At 41.8% G+C, this 26,612-nt stretch overlaps 1 protein-coding gene across 13 annotated transcripts in view; it reads right to left on the bottom strand.

Moving 5' to 3' along the window:
- Nucleotides 1-26,612, bottom strand: part of cspg4 (chondroitin sulfate proteoglycan 4) — a 73,267-nt gene that overhangs the window by 16,957 nt on the left and 29,698 nt on the right. The window contains exons 1-8 of one of the 13 annotated variants that reach the window (XM_037107884.1): nucleotides 17,359-17,464; nucleotides 16,514-16,680; nucleotides 14,499-15,892; nucleotides 8,471-12,025; nucleotides 7,215-7,232; nucleotides 6,268-6,456; nucleotides 5,862-6,137; nucleotides 1,035-1,211 (exon numbers count right to left, since the gene is read on the bottom strand). In XM_037107884.1, the coding sequence (XP_036963779.1) occupies nucleotides 1,035-1,211; nucleotides 5,862-6,137; nucleotides 6,268-6,456; nucleotides 7,215-7,232; nucleotides 8,471-12,025; nucleotides 14,499-14,543 (4,260 nt within the window). In that variant the 5' untranslated portion in view covers nucleotides 14,544-15,892; nucleotides 16,514-16,680; nucleotides 17,359-17,464. Of the gene's footprint in view, nucleotides 1-1,034; nucleotides 1,212-5,861; nucleotides 6,138-6,267; nucleotides 6,457-7,214; nucleotides 7,233-8,470; nucleotides 12,026-12,325; nucleotides 12,601-13,315; nucleotides 13,457-14,498; nucleotides 16,681-16,921; nucleotides 17,465-26,612 lie in introns of those variants that run through there. The other 12 variants (XM_037107878.1, XM_037107881.1, XM_037107879.1 and 9 more) reach the window with 12 other exon arrangements.

Raw genomic sequence — 26,612 nt, 5'->3', positions numbered from 1 at the left:
GGATATCTGCACGTTTGCGACTGTGTTAAAATGTACACATGTATTGTTTAGCTCAAATTCTACTTGTTCACTGCCCTTGTATACTTCTAACACGATTCACTTAATCACCACATTCTGGAGCAGCCAGGTTGAGAATATGCTAATCCACTTCTATTTCATGGCTCTTTACAAAAACAAAAAATATGCTTCGGAGGTCGCTGGTGTACAGATGGAGCCCGCCTCACCGTCTGTGAGGAGGTCAGTGTTGTTCTGTGTCCCAGTGAAAATTCCCTGCATTTATTGTACACACTGCATGAAGTGAATTTAATTCTCAGTTCATACAGGATTCATGGCAGCGGACTGTAAGCGCAGCTAGGTCTATTCAGTATAGATGTGAGAAAGATCAGCAATCAGTTCATGCAGAGTTCAGAGTCCATTAGCTCTAAAAACTAAGATCTTGTCTCAACTTTAACCTCCAGTGGAAGATGTAGACATGAGATTTTATCAGCTGTTATGAAGCCCCTTTTCAGCTGTTTCGTATTTCGTATTTTTGTGTGGCGGCGGTGGGCGTTCGACCAATTGTGCAGTGTCTGGTACAGGTAGAAATGCCCCACGTCCTATCAGTCACAAGCACAGGCTGAACTGGTTCTCATTTCCACATTTCAGGAGAGAAAGCAAAGTTATTCACAAAAGTAACACGGCGGACTGAGCACCAGATCCAACATACAACCGTAGCAAAGTTATCTTTTCCACGGTTTCATCTTTTTAGGTGAAAAAAAATAAATAACAAAAACCCATTCTATTGTTTTGAAAGGTCAGCGAAAAAAGCTATTTCTTTCCTCTTTCACATAAAAAAGTGGCGGCTGTGGTCAGCTTGAATTCTCATCAGTTGCAACAAAACTGAAGGAAAAAAAGGGATCCAATAAACTGAAAGTTTACATTTTATAGGTATGAAAGACTTTTCCTACAGCAACATTTCCATCCAGTTCACCCACAGAGTTTGTTGGAGGAAAAGCTTACACTAACAAATGCACATTCAAAGAGCAAAACATTACCTCCAGTCCCGTGTTACGTGTCAGTTTTGGCGGCTCGTCGTTGACGGGTATGACAGTCACTGAGATGGTGACGGGGAGGCTCCGGCGCCCAATCTCATAAGCCGTGGCTGAGAGTGTAAAACTGTCCTCTGTGCTCTCGGTGCTGTCATGCATGTAGAAGATCTGTCCACGTTTCATCTGGAGGAGACAAAAAAGGGATCCAGGTGTCACTCAATTCTGAATCAGACCTGAATGGTAAGAAACAAAATAGGTGGACGCAAGAAGGTGGAATCCATAATTACAATGTGACTGTGTCTCTTAAAACTCTCATCCAAAGACCATTGCTTTTGAGAGAGCATGAGGCCGTCGCATCGTGTCCAACTTGGACAAACTCCAGTCAGAACTGGAAGAAGACAAACTGCCATGACATAGTTTCCATCTCTCTCTTAATTTCCTAATTTTAGCTGTCTGATTCCCCTTATTTCATAATATTCAGTTTACTAATTGTTCACATCACTTCTCAGCCCATGAAAACATTGTACAATGTCTCCTGTGGCTTCGGGGATCCTGACTGTCTCAGCTTTGGCTTGGAGAAAGTCTGCTTTTCACAAAGTGTCTGAAGAGTTTGAAACATGTGGGCGTTAACAAGACAGGGAATATCTTAGGAAAAGATTATGTCATTGCATCATGGGAAAGGTAGGATCAAGGATTTGGACATTGACTCATACTAGTCAAAAAGTCATGATGTCTTGTTCTCCACTGTTTTGTCTGTCGGGAGTCTGCGGTCTTTATGGGAAGCAGTAAATATTGACACTATTATATTGTTTTGTTTTGTTTTCTGTCTCATATTGTCTCTGTGCACAGTCCAAGAGGGTTGGTTCACTCAGTATGTTAATTTGCTTGATATTCATGAGCTAACGAAATTTCGTCTGTGAAAGAGACAAAGAGACATTTGATCTGGAGGAGCACTGTCACCGCAGAACAAGCATTTTGCATACAACAAATACATTTGCAAATACACTGCACAACTTCACACGGGATTATTTCCACAGCACTTTGTTACTTCTGCTGTTTGACAGTTAGTTTTGATATTTTGCAAGAATAGGCTCTTTTTTCTTTAACTATGTGCCTGAAAAACCTTACAGAGACAATTCCTATAGAGATGGACCTTATTGTTGACTAATAAGATCCGTTTTGTTGCCAGAAACACTGAAATCTTGCCAGAGGTGAGCTGTTGCAGGAGGACGACGAGGAAACATGAGTCAGCCTTAGGGGGAGGAGTCTGGAGTTTATTTCCCAAGTCATGGCTGAACATTTAAAGAATTTAGTCTGTCTAGATGAGGCAATACATGTGCTCACCTCGCAAGAAGAGCTCAGCGCAGACTAACAAAATGGACTTTATTTTCTCAAAAAAGGTCTCTCTCCTTAGGAATTGTTTCCCTAATGTTGTCACATGCTTCCAAAACATCCATAGCATATCAGTGGCCAAAACAGGTACTCTTAGTGGATGTAACTGATAGAAGGACTACATTGCAGCCACTGCAGATGTGTGGTAGCTGCCCGCTAAGGTGACCCACTAGACTGAATCCAAAACTCTTGGTCAGTAGAAATCATTTACACACCCAGACATGTCAACATTTTATCAATTTTATCAATCCAGTTTATCAATACTGGAATTCCAATTTGAAGGTCTTTACATTTTCACAGTCTGTTCTAACTTAGGGAGACTAACATCTCTGTGCACTCCACACAATATCTTTTGTTGTCTTAAGGAGATAATATACAGTATGTTTTCAAAGTTTTAAGATAAAGGCTATAATCAGATCTTGAAGTCTGGGAGCAGCACAGGAGAATGTCCCCTCAGGGACGAAACCTTGAGGGAAACCAGATGCACAAAGGAATCAGTCATCCAGTGTCAAGTGAGCTCAATGGAAAACAGCACCTGCGGCCGGGCCAAGCCAACTCTGTTGACTTTCTGCATACAGAGGAGGAATCTCAGCTCCCACCACCGTGTGTTCCCGTTTCTCGCTCTTGTTGTCCTATCTGAATCAAATAAGCTGCCTACATAATATTGTCAGCGTCCTTCTCTGCACGGAGACAATTGAAACTTTGTCTCGACAAAAGCCACTAAGCTGCTGCGATGACAGGACCTGCCTCAGAGAGCAGGAAGTGCCAAATGGATCCCATATGACTGACAAGCCTCTGGAGTAACAACCCCCATCATCATTACTGATCGGGGAAAGTCAGCGAGACAATCAGTCTGCTCGCTGGGACAATAAACAGTGGGTGGCTGTTGGAGACGCGGCTTTCTGTTTTTTTTTTTTTTCTGTTATACTGGCCACATTATTTAATTCATTTTCAGTTTAGATTGATGTGAAATCTTAGGTTCTGTGCGCCTACTGTTTTGTTTGGAAAATTTGCAACATAAACCTCGGAAAATTGATCACTTTGTCCTGAAAACATTGTGTACTCTGTTGAAAATAAAGATGCCTGTGTGGACTTTATGGAAGACCTAATTGAGACCTGATGGGAGAGCTGAACCTGATTAAAGCAAAGGTGTATCAGAGCAGAGTGACTCAGATTTCCTATATTTCCTTGGTTCCATATGTTACTCAGTGTGCACAGGACTTTATTGTTCAATCCTGGAGTAAATCACAGTTAACGCTATAGCTAGCAGAATGCCATGACTCAGATAGTCATGCGGCACATCTGGGCCACATGGCACGTAGAGTTACTTAACATTCTTGTGGTTGGTGTTCCTTCAGATCTTCTGCATGAGCCACTTTCATTTTTTTTCTCACTGTGCCCCCCCACCCAATGATACTGTACGCTTACATAACCTCTGTGAATCACCACTACAAATGATATTATCACAACATTTCTACACACGCCAGTAAGTCCAGTGTCCGTTCCCGCAGGCGAGGGGAGACTTTCTCAGTCGAGCTTGAAAGTTGAAGGGGGGGCAACAAAACCACATCCGACAATCATTTTGGAACGATTACAGTCTGGTTTAAATGATGCACAGATTTAGGCTTGGACATCATTTCTTCAGTATGGTTCTCATTCAGCTGACTTTTTTTTCCCACTCTCTGAATATAGTACATTAAATGAAACCTGAAAGAGAGTGGACACAGTACACACATAAAAAAAGTCTCAGAGAGGCAGTAAAAAAGAAGAGTTGGTTTTCTTCTTGACATTTCCATAGTGGCAGACGATGATATCTGTGTTCATTTTAGCCTCCCCGCCACCAACGTAATCATGGCTGTGCACTAGACCCATTCGAGGTTACTCACTGGGATCTTTGAGAGACAGCATGAGCGAGTCTGGCAGTAGCAAAGCGCGGGAGTTTTGTGTGCACTCACACATTATTATAGGAATATACCAGGCCAGTTTATTTTGGCTTCAGGCGGTCCAAAGGCATCGTCAGTTTTTCCACAATGGTTCAGCAAAATAGAGAGGAGTAGAGGCAGACCAGGGCTGGATGTAGGAGCTATAAGATGTGTTTCTAACTAGCTCCACTAAACTATGTGGTCTTTTCAGAATGCATGAGGTTTTTCCACCGGTAACTACTCATGCATTTTTGATATTTTCCTGAAGCTGGGGCCCCTGAACCACATGGAAGGAGACCAGACAACTGAGCTGCAGCAGCTCCCAGATTCCCCATCCACTCTCTATCTGGTACAACACAACAAATCCAAAACAGCTCAAAGTAGTAGCTGGGGAAAGTTTTATGGTGACGCTTTGCTGTGGTAATCCTCTTGAAAAAACCCCCATCATGATCTAGTCTTATGCTCCCTGGAGTTATTAAGAGTGGATGAATTATGGATTATTGGGGTTTTGGGTCTTCTGGGAAGGTTTTGCTCCCTGACTGATAAAAGTATAATAATCTTTGTGTGCTTTGTATGGACAATCATATTTATTTAATCCTTAAAGTGTTAGGTATTGGGTCCAGTGTTCTGGTGGATGGACACACATGCTAACCATCTGGCAAAGAAAGAGTTTTAATTTACAAGGCATCTTTCTTTTCAGTAAGCAGGGGCAACGAAAAGAAGATAGATAGATTTCTAGGGGAAACATCAATTGATATGGGACATATTGTGCTAATTTTCTGGGTCATAATTTCATTTTGGCTGCTACTAGAACAGAACATCACCCACTCTTCCTTGATTGGTCAGCTCAAACGTGCCTCACCCAGCACCAACAACAACAGAGCAACGTTGATAAATCAGTTCTTATGTGCAAAACCAGTTGTAAGGCATAAATTATGCAAATGTGTGACATGTAATGTGATAACACAAAGTCAAGGAATTGAAGGCGGAACAACTGATGAGTCATTTCTGTGGGAGAGAGGAGCTTCTGTTGTAACTTTCAAGACCTTTTACATGAAGAACTACATAAAACACTGAAGGAAAGCACAAAAATACCCCCCAAAAAGTACAATAGGTCTCCTTTAAGATGATCATATTTCTCCTGAATGGAGATATAGAAACTGGTACATGAATGCACCAAGAATAATCTATTTCAACTGCATATAGAGGAGAAGAGCTGGATCATTAGGCAAAGGCAAACAGTCAGTCCCCTCAATCATTACCCTGTGGCTAATCAAGCCAATAACAGTATAGCATAGCATAGGGTAACATAGTGGTGAGGAATGAGACTTTATGTGATTGTTGATTAAAAACTCGTTAAGACAGGCGAGAGGATGGATCAATCAAAAGTTAAAACCAATAGTGACGTATAAGGAAAAAGGCAGCATTATTGAATGAGGAGGAAAGGGGATGTGATTGTTCAGAGATCTTTGGTGAGACTTTCAACTCTATATTTTTATTTCATCATATCACTACGTACCTCATCCCATGTAAAGTACGTAAGTTCGTCTCCATCCACGTAGCGGAGGTCTCCGTGCTGTGGTGACTCTTCCACAATGAAGTCAATGTTTGCTGAGCTGTAGAAGGGATGTGAGATGTTAACAATCTGTGCATTAACTGCCCTGCTGAGGCCTTCCTTCACTGTAAAGTTGAGGGTCTGGAGGGGGATGATCCTTGGCACAATGTTCACAGAAAGGCGCAGGTCCTCCACTGTTGTAAAACCATTACTGACATCCACTGTGAAGGCGTCATTACCCTGAAAGAAACAGAGAATGTTATTGAGAAAGACAAACTTTAGCCACACCAGAGGCTGAGGCTGTCTCTCGCTGTGAATATGACAGGGAACACTGATTCACTACACCAGAACACAGCAAATGACAATCAACCTGGACGGATGCCGAAACGTAGAGAATGCGCCCCTGATCAACGTCCTCTTGAGTGAAGGTGTGAATGTAGTCGAGGACAGGCGAGGCTGTGCTGTCGGAGCTGTTTGTCATCTTGACCACATGACCGAGACGAGGGGGCTCTTTAATGGTGAACACCATCTCTGTGGGCACAATATCAGCCTGATCCACCTAAAAGGAAAACGTACGCAGTTGATATATGATGACTTTTATATATAATGATAAACTTGCAAAAGTTGGCTTAATCAACAGCATATGGTACAATGCAGAGATTGAAAATGTGAGAGGGAAATTGTGCTTTTAACACTTTTAACACAAATCTGTTAAGGTCCATATCATAAGCATTGATTAACAGACAATACAGCTCTTATAAGTTCTGACAAGATGTTTGTAAGCATTAATAAGGCTATATCAGTGTTAATAATAGCATGATGTTAATTATTAGATTATGAGACATATATAGACATTATAACGCTTGTAAGGCCAACCATAGTTAACAGTTAATAAGTGCATAGTTAATAGCTTGGTTCATCTTCTTAATCCATCTTAAGCAAGAAATATACTGAGTAAAGGTTCAACAATGACATAATAAGTAAATTAGTTAAACTTAATACATTTGTATTAATAGTAATACTATATATCTTAACCAGTTTATCAACTGTTCAAAAGTTTCTTAAAGTAAACATGATAACGCTATTATTAAAACTCATATAGTCAGTACATAATGTCAGTACTTATAAGGCCCTTATTGCCTATTAATGGACACTTATGACAAGGCTCTATTTATTTAGTGAGCTTGATGAGCTTTCTGACTAATCAGAAGTACCTCTGAATCCAGCACAAATATAAAACTGCCTAATTTTTGCAGACTGGCAAGGAGGAAGTTGTCCTCCAGTGCAATACAACATGAAAATAGAGGAACTACTTACATCTGACAAAAAAGCAGACTGTTGTGCAAATGTTCCAGTGACATTGGGTAAAAACGAAATAAAAAAAATAATGAGCCTTGGAAAAAAAATTGCCAATTTCCATTTAAAACTGGAAGTAGTGTTTCTAGAGTTATATCAGAAACATTAAAGTGCCATTTATCATCTCATTTTAGGACAAAGAGATTATTGTAAGATATGGCAATACACTACATTCATGTGTTGTATGCCTACCAACAGGCCACAGTTCAGTTACATTAAGTGCAGTCCAAACCGAATGGCAAGAGAATAACATATTATCTACTTGGGACACTGACTGTATTGTGAAAACTAAGTAAAAAGACATTTGTTTTATCTGGCAACATTAAAGCCATGTAGGACATTTACACACAAGCAGATTTATGTTCATCCCACTTTGAGAAGATGTAATAAACTCTGGAGCCTGGAGTGTTTAGCAGTCATGCTTGCATCTCACAGTATTTCAAAAGATCGTACTAGTTTTCATTTCATAGTAGGGACACATATTGGAAAAGCTCCCAGAAGCAAAGTCAATATTTTACCTCTTGTAAAGGCCACTCTGTCAAGACTTTGTTCTATACATATTTCAGTGGTATGCGTTTAGGTGTCTAGGTTATTCTCCATCTGGTACTACTGATGTAAAATGTGTGCACTATGGTGAAATTAAAGTTTAAAAGAAAGAGAATTTTACTCTCAGAAATGTTCCTAATCATTTTGAAAATTAAGTTAGATATACAGAGAATGTGTTATGAATAGACCGATAATTTAAACCTCATTAATTGCATTGAAGATGGAGTGCAGGCTGGCTCATCTTATAAATTACAGTGGGCTCCAGGAAGCTCCTCAGGGGATACTTAGTGCACTGTTTTCCACACTTAATAGACTGTAATTTAGTTCATAAACTAGATTAAAACCAGCAACTTTACAGACATATTTAGCTCTGCTTTCATGTGGTTATCATGTAGATTAGAGACAGGGTTCCAAAAAAGAGCAGTGTGATTGAATGAGTCATGTGAAAGATCTGTTTCAGAAAGAGAAAACAAACAAACAAAAAAGACAGTGTTGTGCCACACGATCAGTGCCACGCTGTGTGAATATTGTATTCTGTCTTGTTTAACGAATGCAAATGCAAGCTTCATAGATTAAATGTCCGCATAAATGTTAAATGTACCTTGGAATCACACAAAGAAACCTAAAAATCTTCCCGTTAGTAAAAACATGCTGTGATCAGTTAACAGTACCTTGAGATTATCCTGTGTGATGACGGTGTGCTCTCCCTCATAGGAAATGATGACCTCGTTGGTTATCACCTCGGGCTCAGAGAAGTAACCTTGCTTGAATATTTTAATCCTGAATGTACCCTTCTCAGAGTATCCTCTTGCTTGGACGGTGAAGCCGAAAGAGTCCTTGGACCTCAGACTCTCATAATTATGTTCATAAGACACAACACCTTTTTTCAGGTCCTCTTGGGTGAACGCTGATGCCTCAATGCCACTCACAATTATCCTGCCATCGCTGGGTGGCGACGTTACCTGGAACTTGATCTCACTATCGTCTCTGATGTCCAGGTTAGATTCAGCACTCAACAGAGTGGTGTTGAGTGTCTTGGTGCTACCATGGTCGATGACAATGATTGTGTTGTTCACTACTTGCAGGTAGGGCACACCCGCCTGAATCTGAAGCAGCGCAGTGGTCTTGTGGAAGCCATCTGACACCTGCAGGTGGAAGCGCTCCCGGTCTGCTCCGTGGTGAATGAAAAGGACATTTTTATCACGCAGGTCGGCTTGTGTGAACCGGAAAAGGGACTGGGAAGGATTAGACCTTGAGACGATGTTGCCAGAGAGGATTCCCTCACGAGCGTAGACAATTTGGGTGTCGTTGAAACCTGAGTCTTCATCCTTGAACTGGATGACATCAGTTGTTAGCAGACGCTGACCGTGGCGGACTACATTAAAGACTTTATCCACAACCCTCACAGGTGCATGCTCATTCTTGGATTGGATAGCAATTCTGAAAATGCCATCAACTCTTTCCTGATTGTCTGAATCTTCTGCTGCTTGGTCAAAGGTTGAAAAATGAAATTCATCACTGCTCGTCTTGGAGCCATCGTGCTTGTAAATAAGCCTGTCAAGCTCAAGGTCTTCATTGCTAAATACTCTTATTGCCCCCTCAAATCTAGGCTGCCCTGGTGGAGAGTCCCTTATCAGTCGGCCATGCTTTGGCTGTTGTATGATCTGGTACACATAATCTGTGGAACCTGAAGACTGCATCCAAAGATAGTTCTTGTTAAGAGTTTCTTCACCACCCTGCAAGACCACCAGCCTCTCATTTGTCAAGACAGGTGCATGTGCATTGCCGAGGATGTTGATGGGGAATGTGTACAGAGGGGAATATTGTTCATCAGCGAGGACTCTGAACTGGAACTGGTCTGTACTTTGCACTGCTCTTTGCACACGTACCTTGTAGCTAACAGTGTTGTCCATAATGTCCCTCTGTGTGAAGATGTCACCCTCAGCCATCTCTCTGTCTGACAACTTAAGACTGCCAAGTGTTGGAGGCTTGACAAGAATGTACTTGACAGTTTGTGGATCTGGGTTTTTCCCATTTACTTCGGCTTGAAGCTCTGTGGGTTTGATTGTTTGCTGCTCACCAGCCTGCATCTCCAGCGCAACCAAGTTAGAAACTTTCACTTGTGCAGGATTAATCTTGACTATGAAGGTGTTGTTCCAGAGGGAGAACTGTCCCAAGTGGACGCTGAACTCAATCCGCTCGACCACAATATCTTCTTGGTCACTGGAGTCTGTGCTGACATATCTCAGGCTGTTTCGATCCAGATCGGATTGATGGAAAGTTGTAACCTGCTTGTATGTTCCACCACTTGTCATTACCTGTAGCTCTCCAAACATCAGCGGCTGTGTGATGTTATAAATAATGTCTCCATTACGGGGATGAGCGATGACAGCCAGATTTTGAACACCAATGGATGCGTTGCTTCCTTGAGTCAAGACAAGGCCAATGTTGGTGACAACAGTCATATGTGGCGGTGTCACAGACAACTTAAAACTTGTCGAATGACTTACTGACTGTCCATCCGACACTTCCAAAGTGATTTCAGCAGCACTACCACCTCTGTGTACAAAGTAAATATTTCCATCTTTCAGCTCCCTGCAGGTGAACTCTGAGATGCTGCGTCCTGGATGCTGACCATTTTCCAAGTAACCAACTTCTATGGAAGGCTCTGAGGTTACAGTTACTACTATTTCATCACAACGGGTGTCAGAATCCATGATTTTAATGAGGGTGGGGCTCAAACGGGTCCTTCCGTTTTCAGTGATGGTGATTTCCCCTCCACCAAGTTGTGGTATATCATTGACAGGGAGAATTTCAATTGGGACGACATACTCGCGAGGAATTTTTAAACATTCTGGAAGATTGCTGTTAGTATTAACAACAACATCTAACTGGATCTGATCTGCTTGCCTCTCATTTCCATCATGCATATACTTGATTTTCTTATTGACAACATCGAGAAGGGTGAACTTTTGTGTACGCCTTGTGTTGGTGTTAATATCAACCAAGCCATACCAGGGATCATTCTGGAGAGAAAAGATGATCTCCGACTGACGAATTCCTGCAGCACTGAGGTCAAATGTCGGCTTTATGTGGCTTATATCAAGAAAATCTTCGCCACCTTCCGGCACTAGTAAAGGAGTGATGTCGAGAAGTCTTCCTACGTTTTTGAATATCTCCGGTGTGTCATCTGTTGGGTGGCAGTGCTGTTCATTGAAATCCATATTGACATATCGGATGCGAACAGGTGGAGAAGTTGTGGTTGACTCTGTGTCATAGTAACTTGAGTAGTCATAGTCTTCTCCTTCACATTTGACATGAACATCTTTGGTCACTAAAGCATCCTGCAGGCTTCGATCCTTCTGGTTTACTTTGATTTCCCCCAAGCAACCAATGAAGGATTCGGCTGTCATTTCCTCCTCTGCACGATTTAAGGAACCGCTCTCACGAAAGACATCCTTCATTTTCCCCTGGATACCTCCTAAATACAAGTTCCCAACCAAGTCCAATTTTTGTGACTTGTCCAGAGGCAGGGAGGAGGACTGGCTATCTACATTGATAACAAAAGATTCCTCACTGATTTGAACCTTAACTCTGTGCCACTGATCGTCATCCAGTTGCACTTGGGTATTGTCCAGTACCTCCGCCCCACCGCCTAGGTCCAGCATACCTCTGAGAAAACCTTTCACAACACCAACTGCAATGAAGTCTGACTCTCGGCCAGGGTGGAAAATAAGCAATGCGTCTTCAATGGTGGTTTTCATTAGGAACTCTAAGACCCTTGGAGCACCACTAGCCCCACTCCAGGTTGGGAAGGACACAAAGGAATCAGGGGTGCTGAAACTAGTTGCCTCCCCATCACCAGCCTCAAACTCACTGCTGCAAGATTCCTTTGTGTCTTGGCATTGTTTAAACAACATGCCGAGAATATCAAATTGATGGGACTCGAATTTGACCTGAGTCATGCAGCCACGGAAAGGGGGAATGGCATTGCTGAGGTAGGGAGTATCGAGGTCTCCTGTTCCTCCAAGCCAGATGCCCTGATCAATATTGAGCTCTTCTCCATCATCAACCACAGGAACATATGTTGGGTAGAGCTCGTCAATTGTCATTGTGAGTTTGCCATCTTGGAGCGTGAGTGAGATCTTGTGGTCCAGGAGGTTGTTTAGCTGTACTCCTTGGGATGAGGTCAGAATCACCTCCCCTGATCCCATATTCATCCGGGCCTATGGAGAAACAAAAACATTTAATTTAATTTAGTTTAAAACTCACAATACATTTTGCAAATACATTACATATATTACATGAACTGTAAATAATTTTGGGCTGTTCCAACCAAAAAATGCAAGTTAAACAGCTGCTTTAGCTTGAATAATTAATTCAAGGTCCTTTTTTTCGGTTTATTTACCAGTTATTAAAAAGTATAAACAATTTTGAGTCAACTAAACTTGAGACAGGTTGAATACACTTAAGATGAACCAACAACTGTTCAGTCACACTGATAAATATTACAAACAAATGTTTACTTTTTACATTTTCTAAATTTGAGCACTCAGTTCTTCATTTTGCACAATAAGCAGCTGCTTTTTTTGGAGCTACTTTGTTCCAGCATTGGTACAAAGATAATGTAAACCTGCGCCCAGTCAATTTATAAAAAATATCCAGGTAAGTGGTCATGATTTTCTTCATGACTTTCTGCAAAATATAGCCTTTCAAAGACACATGGAACATTTCTATTTCATATGTTTTCTTCATGCTATGAATAAGAAGTGTGTGTCTGCTAATATATCATGTTTCTTTGGTATCTTACTGCATTTTTTTTTTTCAGTGATTGAACTCTGTAACGTACATCCATCTGACTCATTACTTGAAGTTAAAAGAGAAGAACTAGAATTAGAATCAAATTAGAAGAACTTGTCTTTATAAGTTCCACAGTTGTATGACAAAATAATTGAGAAATTTTGAGTTTGATCAACTTCAACAAATAATCCTAACCCTAAATACAACTTGCATATTTACATGAAGTTAATAAGAAATGATGAGTTAATTTCAATAAGTTCTGACATTTGATGGGTTCAGTTTTTATGGACAGCACATTGATGGGTTTCAGGGCTAAAGGGAATGCTTTCTCTAAATATGAATGAACACTACAAGACCACATCTGTTATACGTAGATGAAAATTCCAATCCAAATACTTGGATCAAAGCTCACGAGGTCACTCTTCTCACTTACCCCTTACCTTTGAGTTAAAGCTTAATTTTACTGTAATATTAACATTTATGGTCTAGGAAGTGTGTCAGTCCCAGACAATTCCTCATATATGCTCAGAGTGTTGACTATGCCATACTTTATAAATTAACTAGTCTGTGTTTTGCTTGAATAAAGGTTAATGACATAATCCTTACCCATACATGACCAACAAGAAAATTTCATTTTTGCTCAGTTCTTCTAATATCACTCAGAGGAACAGAATAAAAAAGAGAGGTAAAAGTCATATTTTCTTTATTAGCCATACCCTGAGAATTCACCTCATTGGACATGTAGAAATGTTGTCCTTTGTGATGAAAATCTGTATGAATCTCTGTGATAGCACCCCTAATGCTAATTCTGCTGCTTTTTGAAGCTGTCAGGTCATTAATTATAGACGTGAAATGTCATGGTTCTCATTCCAGTGAGACAGCTAGAGAAGACAGCAGAAAAATCAAATCAGTTTAGGTTGTTGTCAAAGTGGCACCTATTAAATGTGTCAGAGATGTGTCCCGAAGCTGAGTGGTTGTCAAAACAACATTAAATGTAACACTACTCACAACATAATGTAAGGGATGTTTTGAGGATTATAGACAGAGAATGTAAGTAGGTTATTATCCAAGTGAAATAATAACATTGATATCATTTGTATGCATTTTCTATACTTTAAATGATCTTTCAGCAAAACAAGACAGAACAAGAACGCCTACTCTTTGGAAACTGAGAACATTATAATGGAAATAGTTTACTTTGACATCGAATTTAAATTTTTTTGTAGCACTCCAATTATTTTTGAAGTGTTTTTTCCACTTGCTTCTTCTTCTTGAAGGAAATAAGTAGCAGCATTACTTAACTTCTTCATGTATTAACACCACTTTCCCTATTTCAGGTCATTCTCTCGGGCTTCTTTAGTACAAAGCAGTCATCTTAATGCCTCTTATGAGGCAATTTAGTCATATTTTGCTCCCATATAAATTTTATTCGAGTAATATCCAAGTTCTCTGCTTAGTTTGACAGTATATTAGGTGCAGTCACTAGTTCCTAATAAAACAATAAAACATAAATAAATAAAAAAAATATTGCTACTCTAAGGGCTAATTTAGCTAATTTTGACATATCCACATGTGAAATCTCTTACCCAGATGTGAGCAAAAGGATGTTGCTCATTAATGTTTGAAATTCACATGCAACATTCTATATTGCTTATGTGGAAATTTTCATTCATACATTAAAAAAAAACAAATCACGTGAAAATGTGGAATTGACATGTAAATATGCTCATTATATCCATATATGTATATATACATATATGGGAAATTGTGATTATTTCACATGTGACAGTTTAAGGGAAAACTCTGCTTTACCAAGTAGCTAAACTCAAAGTGATGCAACAAGGCTGTATTGTAGTGTCTCTTAATACTCTAGGCTCCTCCAGTTTTTTAACCATTCACCTGTACTTTCCCGTTCTGGAGCTCTAGGAACAGGTAGTCCTCCATTCCTGCAGCCAGTAACAACAGCCCACTCCGCCGACTAGTCTTGATCTGTAGTGACAAGTGGAAGGTGGAGACATCCTGGACGGCTTGAAAACTGCAGAAGCTGTCCCCAAAATAGGATTCTGTGATAAATGAAATATAAAATACAACGATAAGAATGAGGCATCATGTTAGCCCATAAATCAAAGGCGTATGCAACTGTAACAGTCACTGAAACCCAAACACAAATTTTCTTTCACTGTTCAGTTTTTAAAAAAATGCACCACATTTGTCTTGGAAACAACTGCAAATTATAAGGTTAACTATTTGGGGATTGCGATAACAGAAGAAGACACCTATATATGGTTTTACACTCCTCATACAACTGCCAGATGGTTGCTCTGTGCATTCCAGCTGTGTGGAAGTTTGGAGAAACCAATTAGATGAGCATTTTTCTGCATCTCACGTTACAGTGCAACTTGCTCTGGACTGATTTTTATATTATCAGGTGTCCTCCAGCTGCTCCTGGCTGAAGAGGAGCTCCTCTGGCCTCAAAGGGATGCTCTTACTGAGACATCAGTCATTACCCCTGCAGAGGTTCTCTGGGCATATAGAGTCTTGGGGTGCAGGATTTCCCAGGCTTGAGCTGTCTCGTTTCCAATGATATGCAAATTCAGCCACCTGCCTAGGACCGTGCTCTCCGGGCCCTCGACGAAATGTAAACCACGGAGGAAGTCAATTATTTCCCCCTGCACACGCTCTGAAATTGAACTGGACCAGCTCCAAGACCCTGTTTCCCCAGCATTCGGTTTTCCATGGCCTTAGCCAGGAGATACAGAAAGGGGGCTTTCCATTAGCGACCCACTTGCCCTCAAAAAGCCCTCATGGGCACTGAGAGACAGAAGCGCTTCATCACTATGAAGAAGGCAGTCTTACAATACAATGCTAATGCTTTGAAATACTTGGGATTGTGAGGCAGGGAGCGACTTTTCTGTGTGAAAGTTAGAACATTCCTATGAGATCATGAAGATCCAGTAGCCTAGCAGGACTGTGGGCTCGATGCCATGAGGCAAAAGTCTCATAAAATAACTTCTCAGACACAGCTGAGTCAGAATATAGAAGGGAAAACACAATACTAAACATTCACATTCATAGCTATAAATGGAAAAAGTATTTTCATCCGCTCGAAGATGTCTGTGGGAGAGCCAATGTGTGTGTGTTTATGTGTGTGTATGCCTTTTAAAGGGCAGCTTGTGTCTGTGTTGCATCCACATTAACGCCCTGCTGCCAACTTCAAAAGACTGAAGGGTACTTTTGTCCTTTTGTTTCGCATCCTGTGAATGAACCCCTCCACCTGAGATCTGCACCTGAAACTGGAATGTGAAGACAATCATCTTGATGTCAGTGAAGACAAAAGCAAAGCTTTTTTTGTGTCTATCCTTTTGTGATTCCACTAAGAGGTATTTGTTTTTGGTTCCAAGGCTGCTCTGTCGAGAACAAAGTCAGTGATGAACGGTCTCAGTACCGGGCCAAAGACACAGAGACTATCGATTATGCGCTACACAGCATCTGTCTCCTGCAGCCAAAGAACAGCACGTTGGTGGCTCGGGAAACTGCCTCTAACATTATCACATGTTTAACTTTGTAATCCACATTGTGTGAATAACATGAAGTGAACAAAATTAGAGAAACTGTTAAAACTAAAGCAATGAGATTGTTCCTGGTACTTTAAAACCTATACAGAACTGAACATGCAAATATGGTTTGTATGACTGAACTGTATGGAATTATCACAGTTAGACATCATTCATTTTCAAAATGTCACTTTTCGGAGGCTATTGTCGCTAGCTGCTGCTGACTGTGCCAGAGGCTATTATGATACAGTTCAGAGAGTTTCTGGTAAGGAGAAGGTATTCCAAATGAAAGAATAGTGCTAATTGCACAGGAGCCTTCAGGCTGAAACTGAAAAATGGGGGAACAGAATCTTTTCTTACAGGCAATTGCATTAACAAAGAAAACCGCAATGAGCTCCATGGTTCTTAAACCCAAGCTTTTGTTGGATTGTTCACTGAGCATGGGGATAAAAAGCTGAAGGAGAGAGCGATGCCAAGACAATTCTGCCTGGGGATTTTCTGGTTCAAATTCAGCTTGCTGCTGTTGCCTTCAGGAAAAGAGAGCACATTTTCTAATGATACACACAATAGCTTTACTCTCTGCAGTGTACCTGGACCTGGAATTCATTAGTTCCCGGGCTAAGCTGTGTAAAGCTCAGGCAGAGAATAGGCTTCATGTAGGAAAAGCACATTTTCAATATGCTATCTGTATAAATGCCTGGCTCTGTGACACTTCTTTTGTCTCCGTGCCCTTGCTTGTGTCTAACAGGTATGCAAACAGGGACTCACACCTACAGGATGAAAGAAAAACACGTAAGCCTGAAGGTCTCCTGTTTCCCTGCTGCAACGTAACACTCTGCTGTCTTCTCCATCTTTCACAAACTCAGGGCTGGGTGTAGATGGGATCTTGCTGAGGTGATTTCGCTGACAAGACATCATTATCCGTAAAGGATCATCCCTGCACCTTAAGAGTGTGAGCTGGAGCTGTGAAGCTGCTGCTACACTGGGTGTCAGTCTGTGGGTGGAGGTTTAACCACCTAAGAGGACAGTCTCTGATCCCCTCTAGCTACCACGCCCCTCCTCACACTACTTTATTGTGCGTCAAGCAGAATCCTGGTCTCAGGCCAATGCAGATGGCTATAATTTGATGACTGACTGCGCTTGTATTCATAATGCTCAGAGGAAACCGAGTCTTCCTCTCTTTCACAGAGGACTGAATGAATTACCCCGTTGTCTCTCTTTCCCTTTCCTCCTCCTCCTCCTCCTCTTCTCCATCCTCTTTTTGGTCTCAATCTAGCGACACATGTCCGGAAAAGCTATGGGGAAGAGAGAGGAGCTGACCACAAGTGCAGGAAGATTGGAGACATTCAGATGACTTTGTGTCCTGTGACTTGTCTGCGCCGATGAATCAGAGTCAGCTCAGACTGATTTCAAGTGAGTGCGAAGATGTGCAGGAAAGACACGATTTGAGCCTCTGGGATGCTGATTTCTGTCGTCCTGACTGTCAGGTACTCATATCACGTGCACAGTATTCTTCAAGATGTGTCTAATGCATATTAGTCGGACTGATGTTAGTGTTACGTAAAACAGAGCGACACCCAACGCTGTCATTTCATAAACACGACGATCCACATTTCTTTCAAATGATATGATCTGTGTTCTTTTGCAGAAGTAAGGATACCCAAGTGTGTGTTCCTCTAAAACAATGTTGCCACGGCAACGCTGCCTTCAATCAAAACAAACCACCTACTTGCATAACCCATGGTTAAAACCACAGTTAGCTTGACTATAAATAGTCGTGATGCTGGTCATTTGTTTCCTTAGCTGGGCTGTGCCTACTACAACAGGGTATAATGGCTGCTGTGAGTAATTACATGAAGGATAGGGTGTTGTTAACCATAGATAGAACTGGAGAGCTTTGTAAGGGTCTAACTGTGTTTACCATATGGCAACACGGTCATTACCATAATGAGCAATTACATCTCCCATAAGGGTCAATAGCACTTGTGCTCGTGATAAACATCAGTTTCCTGGTGATGTCTGCTGATAGCAACCCAATGGACTATCAGAGTGGGGACTATAATAGGCAGGAGGAGTTGTGCATCAGCAGACTCAATATGTTTATTAGCAGAAACTGCTCAGCAATTGTGATAAATGGTTAAATGTCATTTATTAAGGAAAAGTGCCAAACAGTTGCTTGTTTCAGCTTCTCAATTTGCTATTTTTTCTCTGTTAAACATACATATCAAATTCCTTTCTGATTCAGGAGTCAGTGTTGGAAAAAAATAAATACCTTTGATAATCACATCAATTGATCAGTCAAACATATCATATTCACAGATCAATCCTCACTCAAAGTAACAATCTCTAAACTTGCACAATTGAATGTGATCCAGAACAACAGCTCGGCCAGACACAGACATTAATGTTCAGATTTGATTTACCTCATGCGGGTTTATTTATGTGTTGTTTATCAATTATGTAGTTTGCAGCGGTTTTGCAAAAGACTGCATTCATATTTAGCATACATACATCAGAAGGGCAGAATGTAAGAAACTGCTGTAGAATATAATGCATTCCAGAAGTAGATCACCATCCACTGTGACTCCAGTAATAACCATGATGCACAATGAACCTGAAAAATTCTCAGCTTTTTCAAAGTAGAAAAGTAAAGTAGACCAGTTTGCATTAAATGGTACAGGTGCACCAAATGAAGTGGCTAGCAAGTGTATCTTGTGTGTTATAAATCATGCACTGCACAGTCATCCAGTTTATTGTGCTGTATTGTGTGGGGACGACCAGAGCCAGAGTGCGTCAAGAAATAGTCTGCTGTATGTAGTAATAATTTGCAACATCAAATACATCTTGAGGATAATGCAATGCCACCAGGGTTGCATTTGTCAGGGTTACATTTGTCAATACATTTGCCTGCATCCATACTGTCACACTGTGAGAGGAAGGAAGTCGACCCAAATGCAAGAGACGGCACGTTGGCAGTCAACATTAATTCAAAATAAACCACGGGAACAGGATAACCGGAGAGCAGGGAAAGAACAGATGACTTGACAGAGACTGAACTAAAACTGGACTTACATACAGATGTAACTAACGAAAGGATGGGGTGTGGGTAGAGAGAGGCAGAGGAACATAGGTTAGGGTGATGAGTAGGGGACACAGGAGAGCAGGGAAGAACACCGGGAACAGGGCTGGGTTGACGAAGGTTATGCAGTGGTGGGAAAGCAGAATGAGGAGGGGCACAGCAACACAAGAGGGAAACTGAACACTGGAAACAGGGTAAGAGACACCACAAAAACCCAGAAAACCCAGAAATGACTGGGACATGACGAATACTTGCCATGCAAAATCTTAAAGCAGAGTGTAATGAATGTCCAGTTCAGCACATGAAAGGCCCTGCGGTCAAGTTAGCAACAATATGTAACACACAATGTGTGGTTATACTTTTAAAAATAAAGCTCGCTGACAAACACTTCACATATTGATGACACATCATGACTTTCGAACTGTTATTAACATTGTCAAACAGTCAGCGTTTGGTTAAGGCTAGGCTCCAGAACTACTTGGTTGGGTTCAGGAAATGATGATGCTTTGGGTTAAAATGACTACGTTTGGTCTCGTGACTCATGTGAGTTGTGGAAGTTGCCGTGACTCATGCAACCGTATTGGACACATAGGGTAATGTGTCAATCAAAGGTTGCTGATAGTAGCTATTGATAATCCTAAGTATTTAGTGAGACACACTTGCCTCTTTTATTGTTGTTTGGTTAACAGATGCAATGCATAGAGATGTACAGCGTACACACTATGAACACGTTTCCACTAATTATATCCCCAGCACTGATCAAAGCACACTGGCAGCTCTTAAAAGGATGCGATCCCGTCGGTGCAACATGTTTACAGACCTGACTCTGAATACAGCAGTCTGTATAGGAAAATACTGCTAACCCCAGCATTGTTAAACAGCAGAGAGCAGAGCCACAACTCTACATACCTTGACAGCGCTGCTTTATGCCAGCCCCCCTCCCCCCTTCCCCGCTGACTTTTCAGAAGTCACCAGGGACACACTTTTACAGGCTTTATAGAGCCATTTCTCAGACCAGACTATGTCAGTGTGAAAGCAAACACATCATCATTTTAGTCCCCTTTCAAATCCCCATCTACCGCTGCATCCCTCTGAGACGCTCCACTGTGCTAGCCGGAGAGAAGAGGTACAATGCATTAAAAAAAACAGGCTTGTGGAGCCACAGCAGGTGGCCTCCTCCCGGGCAATAATTAAAACTTTTCAGACTCTCTCTCGGTAAAACTCGCACTTACACAACAGACAAGAGGTGGCGGCAGCGACGAAAAATTATGACCTTTCCCTGTGAAAGGAGAATGGCGGGTGTAATGTAATTTCAGTTTAGGAAAAATGGACCTGTGAGAAAAGGGAGGGAAAAGTGTGGAATGGACGTGAAAAGACTCAGTGTTGTCTGGGGTTGTGCTGTTAATGCGAAGAGGGGGTCTGAAAGGCTGGGTCTCCATGCAAAATGAATAGGAAAAAGCCCACAAAAGGGTCTTTTTAAATTTTTTTTATGGTAGACTTGTTTTTGTTGAAGACAACTGATGTGTTGCATCTGCTGCCATTCTCCTGCTCCATCAATAGGTCGGGATGAGATGAAAACAGGAAATCAGGAGTTGGTGAAAGGCTTCAGGAGGAGTAGCTTAAAGAGCGCACGCCATCCAATCAGATCACTGGAGATGATCGTTTTATACATGAGAGAAACCCGACATGAACTCTTCTCTGCGGTCTGTACATTCTCTTGCGCGGCTGCCAGTGAAAATATTTTCACAAAATTTTTGGCTGTCTTTCAATTTCATGTTAACTTGGCTATATGTGACTCAAAGCATCAGCAGACAAAGAAATACTGTGCTACTTCAGAAGTCCACAATGGGACATTCTAAGGTTTTTTTCAAGATGGGTTTCAGCGTCAGGGTAAACATCTTTCATCAAACTCAATATGCCAGCCGTATAAGGCTTGTGACGAATCAACACTTTGTTGGCTCATCATGCACAACTAAAAGACTCGTTGCTCAAAATGACTTTGGACCAATGATCTCACTCACCTAACGACACTGTAAGACAAACACAGCCGTGAACAGGAGCATTGTGGTGACTCAGGGCTCTGCTGTAGTTTATGACTGGCTAATACAAAGCGCGCCTGTGTCAGCCCAGCCAAGCTACGGAAGCCATCAACCGCCAAGGTCCCAGTGGGTGGGTCCTGTTAAAATAATCCCCCCGTGACATCAGAGGAGTGACCCCCCCCAATACTATTTCAACCTATATTCCCTCCTCACACCAACTGACCCCCCTCCACGCCCATTCACACAGCTAGAGACGCTCTAACAAGTCATTGTTTATACATATAGCTGTGACTTTCTCTGTTTTCCCTCAGCTAGCGCAAGGCTGTTTATAGGCTGAGCTGAAAGACATTTTAACACACGGGTAATGAATTCCTGTGTGCGAAATCTCCCCATGTGAAAAAAAGTGAGTAGAACAGTGTGTCAAGGGAGAGGACAGGAAGGAAGAGAGTAGCGCCAAATAGCCGAGGAAATCATGTATAGACTATTAAAATAAGAATTTTACTGTGAGCCATTTCTCATCTTGCAGAGCAGAAAGTGTCCTGCGACTTTACACTCGCCTTATCCCTATAAATCTAATTAAAGGTCAATAAAGGATTTTCATTATCCCATCGTACTTTGTTAAAAAAAAGAACCTTAAAGGTGACAGCACAAACCGGGAGCCCTGCATGTAATGCATGACTGGCTAGACTGCTCTGGCTTTGTTCCACAGTACTGAGGGTTCAAGGTAATAGCAGCAGGAAATTAGACAGCAGTTAAGTACTGTACAGCCACTTGAGTTTCTAATATCTGCAATGTCAACACCAAATGGCAGAGTAAAGAGGTTCCGTGTCCTGTTGTTACATCGACTCATTAGCATGGGTAATTAAACTAAATTATTTCAATGGTGGTTATTTTAGGCCACCAGTTCGAGGGCTTGATTTTTCTGTGACACAGTGTGGTTGGAGGACATTTTGTTCACTTGTTATGACCTCTCCCGTTTAGCAAATTGTGTCGGTTTCCAAAATGCTACTAATGGGACTTTGTGTGCATTGTAGCTGATTTAAGGGATCCAGCTACTGAGCAACAAAACAACCCTTAGGTTTGAAAAGCGGCTCTAAAAACGTTTGTGGCTTCCTCCTTTACTCATGGCAACGCTTGTTTGTTTCTCCCTGATATGGCTAAATGCATCACTTCCTCGTGTTGCACCAACGCATAGTTTCAAGATTTCATTGGAAGCAGGACACTCAGCAGTTTTTTTATTTTATTTTGAACATAATGAATGTAAGTATCAGTGGCAACTAGACATTTTAATTTGTTATGACACATTTTGGCTGCGAATGGGATTTCCAAATTGAATCCATACGTGTCTAACAATTGGTGAGCCATCCAAGCAAAATATTAATGGCAGCAACCTCCAGGGCTGAAAAACAGCTACTCGAATGCTCCCTTGAGGCTGCCTCCAAAAGCGAGTCTGTCCCCATAGGCACATCAAAATGCCCAACTTTACAGCAGAAATAACCAGATTCACAGCTTGGCATGAGAAATGGTTTTGGTCTCCAAAGATAATCTCCCTGTTTATGCCAACTGTACATGGGGTGAACATTTTATATGAGCCACTTGTTTAATTTATGTTAAATGCTTTGAGTAACAGCTAGCCGCTAGCCTTTTTGCTAGCTGTCAGCAACTGGGCCTCACTTCCACCCACACTCCACCTCTTTGCCCATTTGTGAATGAGATGGGGGTAAGGCAGATGGCAACTGGTGGAGCCTTAGCACCGAACTTCACACAAGCCCCAAGAAGGAGCGTCAGGCATCGAAGCCAGTTTGAGTTCGAGCCATTTGGTCCAATGAAATTTGGAAAGTCAAGAAGTGTGGTGAGACTGAATCCAGCTGAAGTCTCTACTGTGCACACTCTATGGGACTATTGAAGGAATTATTTGAAATTTTGGGACACACGCAAATTAATTTTCTAGTTTGAAAGTTAAATCAGAATATCTATACCACCACAAGTATATACAGTGGCTCGGCAGAGTAAGCTAAGCTAATGGCCTTCAGGCACAAGCTCCATATTTAACCGAGAGCATGGAAACAAGAGTGCTACTTACCTTCTCACCAAACGCTTGGCATGAAAGCCAATCAGAGTATTTTGTGCTTCCCAAAATAACAAACTCTTCCCTCATATGAACTGAGGAGAGTGGAGAATTCTTTTAGTTCTGAATTTGGGATTTTCCAGCTTTGACGTCAGCAGTCACACATTCGTGGAGCTCGCTTGTGTTCCTTGTGTTGTGACTCAAACATCCCTCTGCAATTCCTGGTACTTCACTTAATGTCAGCACACTGCACTCTCGAGGTTTGTGCGTTCAGTTATTTCTGTGGGGTTTAAGTTTCCATTATAGGCAGCATGTGACTAGGAGGCTGTTACACACTATTGTGAGCGTCTGAGGCATTATTGAGACTGTCACAATTCTTTACGCTTGAGTGAGCAGAGAGTGTTTGACAGCAGTAGGGTTTGGTCCCATAATTTTCCACCATCAAACTCGTTTTTGGGGCATATTGAAATGTCTGCATGTTCCAGGTTCTTTCCAGGTCTGCCTCATTCACCGTTAACAGTCATTTCTGACATATCAATAGCTCCATTCAGCCTCCTCTCAGAGTGCCCTTATGACTGCTGTTATGAGTGCGAGCGCAGGCATCATTCACTCCACCACTAATTATCAGCATGACATTGGCTTTTCAGTGGGCTGGAAAACACTTTGCCGAGTAGCAGCTCACTATCATAAATCATTCCACTTAAACATCAGCGCACAGGGAGAGATTTAGGACCCGGGCCCTGAGAAACCTTGCTCAGCTGGGGTCCTTTGCAGGGGAACACTTGATAGAGATGAGGTTTATGTTGGACTTGGGCAACAGATTTTTCCCAGGCAGATCTCGTAAATTAACTTACTCTCTTTTGCTTTTCTCCCCGTTCTTTGTCCAGTTTATATTTATTACTCATAGGGGTCTCATCTATGTATTTTTTTTAATATATTAATGCTGATGTGGTACTTTACTTTGAGAAATATAAACATGTTTTTTGACAAAACCCTTTGTTTCATGGCTGCTGTGGCTCAGGAAGAAGGGCAGGTTGTCCTATAGCACTGATGCATGGCTTCTTGTATCCTCATGTCAGTGTTTACCAAAACCCCCAACCCCAGTATCCTTCCAACTGGCCAGACATGGCAGCTCCACTATCATTGCTGTTTGTGAGAGGCATTTATTGAAGCAGCTTCTATGCCAAGATAGCAGAGTACCAGATAACTGCAGTTGGATGTAGCCTCTCATACCTATCGCCAGAATAGGTAAGCATATTTCTGCAAAACCACAGATAAGTTAAAAACCGATTGTTTCTTTGTCGTGTTGCCACATTATGATTGTTTAAGTTGGATTTTCTATTTCTATTTTAGGAACCACTTGGTTAGGTTTGTGAAAATATCACGGTTTGGCTCAAAATAACTGATTTGGTTGCCATGATTCCAAATGCAGAGCGTCTGAAATCTTGTGACAAATAATATAATATATATATTGTGACTAAAACGGATAGAAATGCCCCTAGGTGTACTTATAAATAATATAAAAATACCCACTAGTGTTACTCAAACTGTGGTGGGATGTTTGGCAGCCTTGTTGGTTGTAACAACACCACCTACTGATGTGAAAGTCAGCTAATAAGCATTCAATGTAGACGTGATCTGCCACTTTGGCTATGAATGTCAAATTTAGACATATATGTGGTTTGCTAACATTATATCTTGGTGACTGGGCTGAGTCACTTGACCAGTGCTTGATGTTTGTGGACGGTGGATTGACCACACACAACATGGACCGGGACAGGAAAGGAGTATCTTTGTGGGAAAGGGATGGAAAAGGAGTAGAAACCACTCATGTGTCACCCTCTTTTTTGTAATTCAACCAAACATTTGATGCCAAGTTTTAGCCTTTGTAAGTTTTCGGAACTATTTCAGGCAATTTCACAGTAAGTACCACACCTGAAGACTCCCATAGGTTTCATAGCTCCACAGTTTTCCATGACTGAATTTGATAGTAAGGTCTCTCTATAAATGAGGCCCACAGTCTCCCTGTGCTCTAAGAGGGGAGACTGTGATACAGAAGCTCCAGTGAAGGGGCCTCCCAAAAACCCATATCCGGCTTTAACCTGGCTCTGCAAAGTCAGTGTGTGTTTGAGATCAGAGCGTCACATTAGCTCCGTAATGAGAACCAGCTGAAGGCACACACCACCAGACTGACCCTCTCCAGCTCAGACTGCCCCCACCCCAACCTCCCTCGCCATTTTACCCCTCCCCCCAAACCCTAGAGACACCTCTCTCTCGCTTGAGTCTGCTGCATTTAGTCCCAGATAAATGCCTTATCCAGATGTTCGCTCTGAAACCCTTCCATCAACCGGCGCTACTCTAAACCGTTCCAGCGCACACGCCCAAAGACAGAAGTACATGGTGCAAACATAAACACTCAGCCATGCACATATTAGTGGCCAGGAGCGCACACGCATGCACACTTGCTCACTCTCTCCATTACGGGCTAGACGCTCACAACCTAACAGTCAGTCCTCCGTGGCCCGCTGGCTGAGTCAGCCCACCGTCTCCCGCCATTCACACAACTGTTTTCCACCAGGCTACCGTTGAGGAGGCCCGCCCTGCTCCACCCAGCCTGTCCAGCCACTTTTCTCTCTAGAACAGCTCGACTCTCATTCAGGACAAGTCGGGAGCGCTCTCCGACTCCCCCCACCTCTCTTTCCCTCCCCTCCATCTGACTCTTCCTCTACCCGCCACTTTCAACCCAAAATAAACAGGCTCTACTGCCGAACACCCCGGGAACGCTGCAGCGTGACTTAAACAGCTCTCCAATCTTCCAGCTCCAACTTATACGTCCATTTAGTTTTTCCACAATTTGCACTGTTTGGTTTCATTATTGAAGTACTGACTTGAAGATGGATAGCAGTGGTTTCAGTGGAACATTTTGGTAGCTGGTAGATGAGGAGACCCCTTTTGGGATTTGTGCTTCAAGAGTCCTTCTTCCTTCTATTCACCACAAACAAATGCATTTTTAATACAAGCAGATTTGATTTCTGTTTTGGCTTTGAATCAATGTGATTTCGAGTTGCTGATCAGTTTATTTTTGTTTGTTGCAGCGACATGTGAATTATTAAACGCTTATATAAAGTATGACTCAAACCAAAACAGTCTAAACAGTAATGATTATTTGAAAAGGCACTAAGTGGCACAAGTAAGGATGCGGTCCAATGTGAAAGTTTGTACTTTGTTTATTTAACCTTTCTTTAAACAGACTGGAGTGTAACCACCTTTTTC

The sequence above is a fragment of the Acanthopagrus latus genome, chromosome 8 (genome assembly GCF_904848185.1).
Source record: "Acanthopagrus latus isolate v.2019 chromosome 8, fAcaLat1.1, whole genome shotgun sequence".
NCBI classification, from domain to species: Eukaryota; Metazoa; Chordata; class Actinopteri; order Spariformes; family Sparidae; genus Acanthopagrus; species Acanthopagrus latus.
The sequence above is the reverse complement of the archived record's forward strand: the minus strand, read 5'-3'. Positions and strand labels throughout refer to the sequence as shown.